Source organism: Clarias gariepinus, chromosome 25, assembly GCF_024256425.1.
Source record: "Clarias gariepinus isolate MV-2021 ecotype Netherlands chromosome 25, CGAR_prim_01v2, whole genome shotgun sequence".
Lineage (NCBI taxonomy): Eukaryota > Metazoa > Chordata > Actinopteri > Siluriformes > Clariidae > Clarias > Clarias gariepinus.
In genome coordinates, this window is record NC_071124.1 from 20174104 (window position 1) to 20186292 (window position 12189).

The following is a 12189-nucleotide window of genomic DNA, read 5'->3' on the forward strand; positions in this document are numbered from 1 at the left end:
TCGGGAACAGGGTGCTGTGACTTTTCTAAGGGGTGGGTGGTTAATTGCCCCCGCAGGGGGCAATTAACCACCCACAGACTTAAAATTGATTTAACTGTGGAACCAACTGTCGTAGAGACACTCTTTTGCATGTATCATCATGCTCATAAGCCACACCCCCTAGCACCTTCATTAGCATGCTGTTAGCATGATGCTAACGCGATTAGCATTTTGCTAGCATGATGCTAACAAAATTAGCATCTTGCTAGCGTTATGCTAATTTCATCAGCACATCGCTAGCATGATGCTAACGCTATTAGCATGTCGCTAGCATTGTGCTAACTTTTCGCTAATAACATGTATAGAATGTTCCTAGCATCATGCTAGTGTGATTAGCACGATGTTTAGCTGATTAGCATGGTGCTAGCTTGATGCTAGCTCTATTAGCATGTTGCTATCGAGATCCCATTATCGAAGAGATTTGGGGGGCCAGAGTTTCGCCACGGCAAGCACCACTCACATTTTCTTCAGGAAATGTACCTCTCTAGTTTTATTTTTATTCTTCTTCCGTATGAAAGTTCGGCGCGTAACTAGTCCCGCACCGTTTGTCGTAGACCCCTGAGTAAGGTGTCAAATCGTGCGGCCTATACGGGAATGGGGTGCTATGACTTTTATAAGGGGTGGGCGGTTAATTGCCCCCGCAGGGGGCAATTAACCGCCCGAAAAATCCCATTGACTTAACATTGAGACCAACTTTGACGGATTATAGCGCAGAGAGTGAATTTTGTAGAGACATCAAACTTACCAGATTTGAAGAGGTTTGCAGCCTGTGCCAGAAGATAACCCGCACAGGGGGATAAGTTCGACCCCCGGGGCAAGAGAGGTCCCCAAAGTTGCCCCATAGAATTTGAATGGGGATTTTGGCGACTTTGCCCATTGACTTATAATGGGAATTAAAAAAAATTACTAGTGCCGCACCGTTTGTCGTAGACCCATGAATGAGGTGTCAGCCCGTGCGGCTTATTCGGGAGTAGGGTGCTTTGACTGTTTGAAGGGGTGGGTGGTTAATTGCCCCCGCAGGGGGCAATTAACCACCCACAGACTTAACACTGACAACAACTTTGACTGAATCCCGCACCGTTCGTCGTAGAGCCATGAATGAGGTGTCAAACTGTGCGGTTTATTCGGGAGTAGGGTGCTCTGACTGTTCGAAGGGGTGGGTGGTTAATTGCCCCCGCAGGGGGCAATTAACCACCCACAGACTTAACATTGAGACCAACTTTGACCGAGTACCATGAGTGAGGTGTCAAACCGTGCGGCCCATCTTCGGGAACGGGGTGCTGTGACTTTTCTGAGGGGTGGGTGGTTAATTGCCCCCGCAGGGGGCAATTAACCACCTACAGACTTAACACTGAGAACAACTTTGACTGAGTCTTGCACCGTTCGTCGTGGACCCATGAATGAGGTGTCAAACCGTGCCGCTTATTCGGGAGTAGGGTACTCTGACTGTTTGAAGGGGTGGGTGGTTAATTGCCCCCGCAGGGGGCAATTAACCACCCACAGACTTAACATTGAGACCAACTTTGACTGAGTCCCATGAGTAAGGTGTCAAACCGTGCGGCCCATCTTCGGGAACGGGGTGCTGTAACTTTTCTAAGGGGTGGGTGGTTAATTGCCCCCGCAGGGGGCAATTAACCACCTACAGACTTAACATTGATTTAACTGTGGATCTGACTGTCGTAGAGACACTCTTTTGCATTTATCATCATGCTCATGAGCCACGCCCCCTAGCACCCTCATTAGCATGCTGTTAGCATGATGCTAACGCGATTAGCATTTTGCTAGCATGATGCTAACAAAATTAGCATGTTTCTAGCTTTATGCTAATTTCATCAGCACATCGCTAGCATGATGCTAACGCTATTAGCATGTCGCTAGCATTATGCTAACTTTTCGCTAATCACATGTATAGAATGGTCCTAGCATCATGCTAGTGTAATTAGCATGATGTTTAGCTGATTAGCATGGTGCTAGCTTGATGCTAGCTATATTAGCATGTTGCTATCAAGATCCCATTGTCGTAGAGATATGGAGGGTTAGAGTTTCGCCACGGCAAGCACCACTCACATTTTCTTCAGGAAATGTACCTCTCTAGTTTTTATTGTTGTTGCTAATTAAATTTCATTTTACCATTATTCTGTGCTCAAATATGCTTATAACTGAATGAAACATTTTTTTCCACTTTCTGATCCATTTACACATATTTCATTGACAAAAGATATATATTTAAGTTCTCCCTAGTTTTTATTTTTTATTTTTAAAGAACTACTGAATTTCTCCCGACATTCTGCATTTGGGAGATTTTCTAACCCTAGCGGGTCATGAAGGTACTGCATATGGGTCCCACAAAATCATTTACAATAAATGAACAAAAATGCTTCATTATGTAATCAAGTTAGAATTTGTATAAATAAATGTTTTCATTTACCCAGAAAGTTTGAAGATTACAAACTGACCCGCTGCTTACTTAAGGTCAGCAATAACTGCTTTAAAATTACCTGTTAAAAAAAACTGAGTGGTTTTTTTTTTTTGTGTTGTTTGATTCATACCGCCGCACCACAAGGGGGTAGTATAATAATCAAGATCAAGATGAACTAAAAAAAACAACATGAAACACAAGTGGAAAATTCCACAACGGTTAAATGTTATCGAGAATAGAAGCTACATTTCGACGCTTTTGTCACGTGAACAAAAAAAAATACAGCGTTTTATAGTGTTAACGCGTCATGTACACACTACTAAATACATAACGCGTTAACACAAGCAACTCCGAACCCTTTCACTTTGAAAACACCACCATATTATTAGCCTTGACCTATTTAGCACCTTGATTGGATCGACAACTTGACCACTTGACCAATCGTTCTTATGCGGAGGCGGGGCTTCGACGACGCTGGGGTCTGGCCAATGGCAATACAAGAAAGATATCCTTTAAAAAAAATTAAATTAAACGCAAACAAACAAACACAAATGAATAAATAGTCTAATATTCCCAGAAAAGCAGATTCCTAATTTTTATTTAAATATATTATTATGTACAATATTATGAACACAAAGAACACAGCTATTTATCAAAAGCAATGAATAAATTTCAGGTCATGAGGACATAAAGTGCTGATCATTATTAATGTGACTTCTACAGTTTCTAAAGGGTGGTCTTATTACTTTTAATTCTCTGAGCCACTTTATGTTTACATTAATAAAGTACACATGTGAATTATGAGTTCATGTTTTAGAAATAGGATGTAATGCACAGACATGACTCATAATAATACTCCAGAGCACTTTGTGTAAATAATATAATGTTCACATGCACAAGAGATAGTGGTACATGTTTAATCATGCATTACAAACATTGAGTAAGTGTAACATTAAGGGACATGAAGCTCTTGCAGCTTGTTTCTAACCAAAGTTCTACCCAAGCCATGACATCATCAAGCCTACTGTGACATCATCGATGCTCACTCACCCGGTATAAGCCTAGTGTGACACCATCGTTGGTTATTTCTGCTCGTCTCCTGCTGCACTTCAGCCTCTCATCGTTGAATCTAGCACAGTGTGTGATCTCTTGTTAGCAGAAACAGTGAAGATGGTCTCATGTTCAGGTACGGACTCACATGTGTGGAGAGGTGGGACATTAGAAGTAAATATAGAAGTACCTTGCATGGCTGTATGTGTGTAGAACTGGACAGAAAGCAAAAGAAAAATCCCTAATGTCCGAAAAACCTGATAAAGGTTATTAAAATGTGTTTTAAATTACTTCTACGTTCTTTACTCTGCTTTTAAGTGTCACTTAAATGTGAGGTTCAGGCTGGTTTCTGTGGCGCAGGTCACGAGTAACAGTTAGTTTTAGTGAAAATCTAGTTAGTGAAAGAAATGTTTTTTACAAGTCTTAGTGTATGAGTGAATAAAACACGCATTTACAATTCTATTCTTGTGTAGTTTTGTGAAATAGCTAAGCTACATCCACCCTATTCTGAAGAAGGACATGGAGTCGATCCATGGAAAGGTAGATCGACTCCATGTCAACACACAAAATCACTCAACACACAAAATCTAAATACTTATATTTATTTAAAAAAAAATTATTATTATATTTTTTAACAACCAAATTGAGCCTTTTTGACCTGAATGTGAACAGTTGTGATTCTAAATTTGGGGAATTTTCCACTGAAACCTCCCAAGTTCAAAAGTAAACATCAATTGATCAAAAGCATCAAAGAATAAATAAAGGCTTTATTTGATTTTATAATTCACTTAAAACCTTTAGCTTTGTGTTTTTGAATTCTTATATAGGTAATAACGTTATTACCTGGTTTAATAGCTGGCACTAATCTGCCATACATTACCTAGCACTATTAAGTTGATATTTATATTTCGACAGCTGACCTGACATCGTTTCTGAGCTACACATATTAACATTATTTCTAACTAGTACACAAGTTTACAATTCTGTAAGATGAATAAGATTTATATTTACAATAAGGTTCTTATCCCTGGCTATTGTTTTAATGGTTGCCAGCAGGGAATCGCAGTGTCCCGCGCCGTGGTGAGAAGAACGTGTCTAAAGGAAAGATTAAAACTTTTCCAGGCCCTCTGCTGGGGTAAGAGGCTCTGTCTCTTCTTGTGTAATATTAACACATTCAATCAGCTGCCTGTTTCAGAAGTTACATCGTGTCCTGCTACATCTCTTACAGCAGTCAGATGAAGAAATCCGCCCTGGACGCTTTCATCCAGGAGAAATCTCAGGAGCTTCTACAGCGTCTTGATGATCCTGAGCAACCAGAACAGTATTTCTTTTGGAAAATCATGGAGCTCTTCTGTAAATGTAAAGAGGTAAGTAAAAAGGATTGTTTTAGCAAAAAAATGTGTGAATAAATAAACAAATGCATAAATGTTCTAGACATACAAGTTAAATTATTATTATTATTATTATTATTTTTACAGAAAGTCCTAATGCGCGACTTTGCTACATGCCTGTTCAGGGCCTACATACACCTGAGGAGCAAGGTACCAAAAGTTATATATATATATATATATATATATATATATATATATATATATATATATATATATATTAGCACTTTAGCATCTATCTGTCATTGATGTGGATTGTATAATTGTGTACTTCTGCTTCTACAGGGTGTGCATGATGAGAGCCTGGACCACTGGTGCCTTCCTCTGGTGCGGCTTTTATGCTCGGAAGCTCCGGTCAAGCGGCTTATAAAAGTCGTAATCAAAATGGCAGACGATCTTGGTAATGACAATTAACGGTATATATTTGTAATGATAACTTTATTATCAAATCAGCATTGGTTTGTGATCCCTAATGTGTGGCGTTTCATCGGCAGCCTGCAGAGGGCGAATGTTCGCGGCGCACATCTGCTGTGTGGTGGCGCAATTGCAGCTGGGATCGTACAACGACTGCAGCTTCGATCTGATTGGCTGTAATAGGTACTGTATATTAATAGATGTGCGTGTGCATGGGTATGATTCATTTCCTTCTCTCGCGACTAAGACATAATCCTTTTTTTCCACCAGCTTGCCATTCGAGAAACCAGCCATCAGGGAAGCTATCGAGCGATCTGAGGTTTATGAATATGTACTGTTCATGACCTCAGGGTTCGCTCAGCCAAGCTTCCAGGTCAGATTTAAAATTTATATATATATACATATTTAAAAAAAAAAAATTTATGTAAAATTTACGTGGAAATCACCGTACTGAGAACGAACTACTACTGTCTGTCGCAGGAGTACAAACTCCTTCACGCGAGAATGCTAGCCAGGGAGGGACTTACGGATCAAGCGCTTGAATATAGTGAATGCATCGCTAGAGCAGTCATCACCTCACCCTCCAGCATCACCACGGCCTTAATGAAACAGATTGTTCAGGTAAATGTGATAAACTCACAGGTGAATGCATAGTGGTGTCTCATCAACGTCTTACTTTTCCTGTTTGTCTTGAAGCTGTCTGAGAAGCTTCACAGAGGGAGGACGGAGGAACCCGAGTGGCTACTGAAACTTCGCCGGCTCCTTCAGCAGGACGAGATGTCTTCTCCTCCTGTGTTGATTTCAAGGTTTCCATCTTTTAAGTGGCCCGAGAGTCCTGTGCTCCGGCCTTTTCCTGTGCAGTTGAACACCACACCAGAAGAAGGTATGTTAGAATCTGGCCTTTGCATGGATTATTATTTTTATATTAACCAAGCACAAAGTTGCTAGTGTGATTATTTCAGATGCACTTTCTTTTCCAGAATAATTGAACAGAATGATGATCTGTTTGTTTAACAGTGGCGTTTGCGTCACGGTACATCCTGGGAGAGCTGCTGGGCAAAGGAGGCATGGGCTCGGTTTATGCTGGAGTAAGGAAGGCAGATGGGAAGTCCGTAAGTCACGTGCACATATACTGAACACTTAATAACATTCAAATGGAAATCATCAGGAATTCCAATTTTTCATAATTATGTTCTATATATTTGAATAGGTCGCTATTAAATTTGTGGCCAAGTCTACCTGCACGGAATACATCAGCAAGGTGAGGAAACCTACTTTACACTTCGATCATGTCTCAGACACCTCTTCCACCATACCCATGCTAACCCGAGTTGTCATTTCAGCCTGGAGAAACACATAGCCTGCCTCTGGAGGTTGCGCTAATGCGGATGGTGTCCATTGCTCCTCGCTGTGAGAACCTGGTGGAGCTACTGGACTGGTGTGAGATGTCCGGTTGCGTCGTCTTGGTTCTGGAGCGACCCAGTCCCTGCATTGACCTGCGTGAGTTCTGCACTCGTATAAACAGCCCACTGTCTGAACCACTGGCTCGACTCGTCATGCGGCAAGTGATCCAGGCGGCTCGGCACTGCTGCGATCGCCAGGTCCTTCATCGCGACATAAAACCGGAGAACCTGCTCATCAACATTGACACACTCAAGGTGAAGCTGATAGACTTTGGATGTGGTGCATTGTTAAAAGACTCGCCCTACACGAGATTTGCTGGTAAGCGTAGAATACATATAAGAACGAATACATATGAGAACGAATCCAAGAGAACGCAGCTGAGAAACATTGTTGCGACGGTTAATGAACTGTCTGTTGTTTTTTCCCCTCAGGAACTTCAATATATTCTCCTCCTGAGTGGATTCGAGACAGGCAGTACATGGGGCGTCCGGCTACCGTCTGGAGTCTGGGTGTGCTCCTGTACGACCTGGTCTGCGGAGACGTCCCCTTTCAGACCACTAAGGAAATAGCTGAAGAGGACGTCCCACTACCTCGTCATCTGTCTAGCGGTGAGAAAATGCAGAAGCGTCACCTCAGACCTGTAGCATAAAAGCTGCAAAACTTAAAAAGTAAAATAATAATTCATGTTTTTCAAATCTCTATCTCACTTACAGACTGCCAAACACTGATCACATGGTGCCTGGAGAAAGACCCTCACTATCGGGCAGCTCTGGAGGACATCAACAACCATGTCTGGTTTACGGACAATCCAGAATTTACAAACTGACAATGCTGTGAAGAATATTTTTATAATTCTTAGCTTAAAGCGTTTGAGATTTCTGTACAAGTATTTGACTTCTTTTCTGAATTAATTCATTATTATTATTTTTTTTAATTGTATTTAATTATAGTTTGTTTTTATAATAAAAAAATCAAATAGGACTCACAATCATTATTATAATCATCGGAAAGCATAGTAATAATCAGGGAATCTGTATCTAGAACATTTCTTGGGCCTACTACCTCAGACTATGCAGAGATTTTTACTTACTGTACTGTTTATATGAGTTTAGAAAATCTGATTTTTTTACCGCTGTATAAAACAGCAATATATTAACAATTGTTAATTGAAACAGCTTTTTACTGTGGATTCTCGACATCCATAAATATCTGCATGATGTTTAGTTTTATTCACTACTTCATGTGTATCATTTTTTCCCCCACAAAACCTGCCATGGTGCCTAGTGGCAGTACACTGGTACACTGGACATGTACACGTTTTACTGTGGATTCCCCAATTCCAGAGCCGACACGTGATTATCATTTTAGGTCTAAAACAGACAAACTTGTCTTCACAAATGCTGTTTCTAATTATGTCCTAAATCCTAAAATATATTAGTATTTTCTGTGTGGGTTTTTAAGGTTTTCAAAGTACTTTATTTCATTTTATTTGTTAAAAGAACTGATGAATTATGCGGTCGGCAGATTTTTTAACCCAGCGTTTCCCCCTAGCGGGTCGTGAAGGTACTGCACATGGATAACAAGAAATCATTGACAAAAAATATATATATTTAAAAAATGTATGATACATTTTTTGTATAATTACATTTTATTTGTTAATAAATACATTTTGAATATAAATCAGTAATGTATGAATAAATATGAACATTTAAAAATGTTAGAGCTAGAAAAAAAGTTTAAAGTGCCCCAATTATGCCATTTTAAAGGTTGCTAATATTGCTTAATGAGTCTCTTAAAACGGGTTTACAGGTATGCAAGGTCAAAAAACACTTTAGTTTTCTCCAAAAATAGATTAAATTTTACCCAATTTCTAAATGATTCGTAAATGACTCGTGTGAAGTAGTTCGAAAATTCTGTCTGTCTAAACTCCTCCTTTCCGTGCGCCCTCACTGCTGTGATTGGTCAGATGGTGCAGTGATTTATGATTGGTCAACCGCTACAGCGTGTCAATACATAGAAAAGATGGCGTAGGTTTTACCGTCTAACGACCAGCTAATTTTATATTAACTGTGGCTACAAAAATCCAGAGGTCTTTTATCTTTGTGTCGATGTTGCGTTAAAAGGGCGGTGAGCAAAAATGACAAAAACAAACAAGTAGATAAAGCAAACGTGTATTTTACAAAACTAAATAAAGTAAACGAAAAAGGTGCACCACAACCAAACAAAGATATAAACAATATTTACAAAATACATATAATAAATAGTAGGTGTATGTATGCGAGTGAGTGGAAAATGTCCGAAGTCCGTGTTGATTGTATGTGTATTAGAGGAGTATAGTTTTATAGTCTTACCAGGGTTAATGAAGTCAGAGAGGCAGATGACAGGGAATATGTCCAGTCAAAGATAATCCCGTTTAAAAAATCTTCGAAAGAAAATGATCCACACAATCTCTCCTTCTCTTGTCCAAACAAATAACGCCAGCGCTAGTCCACCATTACTACTCATGCATTTTGTGTGTGTGTGTGTGTGTGATGCGCAAAGTGCACAAGCTCTGTTCCCTTAGTCTTCGCGTGTATGCGAAGTGCGGATGTTCCCTGCCCATACTCTTCGCGCGTGTGTGTGTGTGATGCGCGAAGTGCGCATGCTCTGTTCCCCTACTCCCTTACTCTTCGCGTGTGTGCGAAGTGCGCATGCTCCGTGCCCTTACACGAGTGTTAGAGTTCAGTTTTGGTGAATGGTGGAGAATAAACAGTTAAAAAGGATTTCCTGTGCTCTCGTTTTTATTGTTTTTTTTTTATTACAAAGTGTTTAAGAGAACCTGGCATGAATGCTCGGTCACATTAACAATAGTGTGGTAACGTTAATTGTAAGATGGCGGGCAAGTTGTTTGTGACATAGAACGTGGGCGGACATTATGCAAATATGTTACGGAGTGACGTGGATCCGTAACAGATTTGCCAACGACTCGTTTAGGCGAATGTGAGCCGATTCTTTTTTTTAATAGACAAAAACTTCATTTATCGTGCACTGTCAGCGTCACAGATAGTACAGATAATTTATGTTCACATACAGCTACATGATGCACTGCATGAAAGAAAATATTTTAAAAAGTATAATAGTGGCACTTTAAAGTTACATGTTTTTCTTCATTTATCCTTTAATTCTTCAGTTGAAGTTAAGTCAATGGAGGTGGGGCATTTTATGTCTGTGCAATACATTTTGTCCTTTGGGGCTTGCCATAGGCAAGTGTGTGTGCACGCAGATCTATGGCGAGAGCCTAAAGAACAAAAAATATTCCTCGGACAGAGTAGGACATAAAAGTTCTTTAGGTAGCTTTCAACTCTTATTATCACCAAGGAGTACTTTTAGCTTTTAGGACTGCTCCTAGGAAAGTGTGTGACGACACTGAGAACTGCAAACTAGGCTTTACATTATAGTGGGTGTTGTAGTTTTGACAAGCTTTTGTAGTTTTAAACGGTGGAAAAGCAAAATAAAGAAATCATTATGCACATCGACAAAACTTATAGATGCATGACTCAACCAGATGAAGTTATCCTAATCATACTGCTCTAATCACAACTGTTTCAATAGAGCGGTGTAGGACTGTCATAATGTGATCAACATGAATTCGAAATAAAAGCAAAACTAGATGGAAGACGAGAGCGTTTGCTGGCAAACGAGGGAGTAAAATGTCAAAAAAAAATTTTTAAGAAAATCCTGCTCTGCTCTTACCTATAAAGATAAAATGTTCGTGGACGGCAATTTGTGAAAGCATTAATATAAATATATAAAATGTATATATATATATATATATATATATATATATATATATATATAGTGGTACCCAAAAATAATACCAATACTACCAATTTCCAATCATAATCATATTTTATACATATAAAAACTATCAAAATATTTATAAAAGATGTTTAAATAAATTAAACATGAAATAAATAAGCATTAAACCTCACTTAACCTTAATTTATGCTTCCTCTTGACACTGGTTGCTTTGGGGGGGAATGATGATTCTCACAGAGTTTACTGTTCTACATTGTTTTGTACAAAAATTGCACAAAATTTTTTGGTGGCACTGTGACCTTGCACTTCTCGAGTCCGTGTGCATGGAGTTTGCATGTTCTCCGCATTCTAGGTTTTCTCAGGTACTCCACCCACATTCCAAAAACATGCAGATTACATTTAGCAGACGCTCTTATCCAGAGTGACTTACATTTTTATCGCATTATATATCTGAGCAGTTGAGGGTTAAGGGCCTTGCTCAAGGGCCCAACAGTGGCAACTTGGTGGTTATGGGGTCTGGGATCTTCCGAACCATAGTCCAATGCCTTAACCACTGAGCTACCACTAGATTAAGTAAACTGCTATTTCCAAATCACCTGCAGTGTGTGTTTGCTCTGTGATGACTTGTGACCACCTTGTGACCTGCGCCTCCTGGGGTAGGCTCTAGACCCCGCTAAATTTTTTCAGCTATTTCCTCTTCCACCTTACTGAATGGTAAATTCCAACTAAAATGTTTTATCCTACTGGTCAACATGGGCCAAGATAATTGTACTGGATCAGTTAGATTTGGGCAATGAGATTAAAGAAAATGCAGCAGGTTAAGTCACTGAGAAAACTTACTGACAGTGGAGACTCCTTACAAAAATATATTGCTTAATGGTATCACAATATTCTGTATATATCATAATGCAACTCTATATATATAACCATATAATTCTAGTCATTTTTAGTGTTTATCACTCTTTAGTGTTGTTCCTTATATTTAACATAACAGCCAGACCTTGACCAATTTTCAGGTATGTCATGCTCACTCTCACCATTAGATGTCACTTGATGTCCACTTTTCTTCATTTTCCCTCCTCTTTTTCTCCCTGATATCCCTGACTGCAACTTTAACTACAAATGTTATAATGGTGCAGACTGTATGTATACTTCATATACCTTTGTTACACGTATTAAGTGGCTTCTCAGGGCTCTTTAACATGTATTTGTAGTCATGTCTACAGAAAGGCAAATGTCCACATGGAGCCTGGGATTTATATATACATTTACCTTTGACACGCCGTACTGATGTGGTACACACATGAAACACCAAGTTACATCAGCTGAGTATAAATTGTACAAAACTTTCTGAACAAATACCCCCAAGTGCATAAGCGTGTGTCATACCTGGCGTATAAGTATCTTTCACTCTGTCCCTCTTACACAGATACACAGATATACAGTAGACATTCATGCACTTAAATTTGTGGGCCGCTGTTGATGCAAGTGCACTTTAACAGAATAGTTCTGTTGGTTAATCATCATATGAGTGCAGCAATCAGCAGATTTATTTCTTGCATTATGAAATACAGGGCCAAGCGTCAGTTTTTTTTTTACTTTTTTCTCAAGGAATGCAATTTATTTGCTTTTATTTGTGATTAATTTTAAGGACATGATACTAAGTAAAAAAAAGAA

General features: G+C 39.3%; 2 protein-coding genes across 3 annotated transcripts; both read left to right on the forward strand.

The window, feature by feature from the left end:
• Positions 1 to 5215: 5215 nt before the first annotated feature.
• On the forward strand, positions 5216 to 6695 carry LOC128513080 (protein transport protein Sec16B-like). 2 transcript variants are annotated; one of them, XM_053486707.1, is made up of 6 exons: positions 5246 to 5296; positions 5391 to 5493; positions 5581 to 5683; positions 5791 to 5931; positions 6007 to 6193; positions 6328 to 6695. In XM_053486707.1, the coding sequence occupies exons 1-6, from the start codon at positions 5281 to 5283 to the stop codon at positions 6444 to 6446; spliced, it is 669 nt and encodes a 222-aa protein (XP_053342682.1). In that variant the 5' UTR covers positions 5246 to 5280; the 3' UTR covers positions 6447 to 6695. The 2 variants fall into 2 exon arrangements, with proteins under 2 accessions (XP_053342680.1, XP_053342682.1); XM_053486705.1 differs by having other exon boundaries at positions 5216 to 5493.
• LOC128513464 (serine/threonine-protein kinase pim-3-like) lies at positions 6521 to 7589 on the forward strand (the record flags this gene model as incomplete). Its single annotated transcript, XM_053487213.1, has 4 exons — positions 6521 to 6571; positions 6654 to 7032; positions 7146 to 7322; positions 7428 to 7589. Coding segments are annotated over 4 exons (720 nt in total), but the record flags the coding sequence as incomplete, so codon positions are not given.
• Positions 7590 to 12189: the final 4600 nt, after the last annotated feature.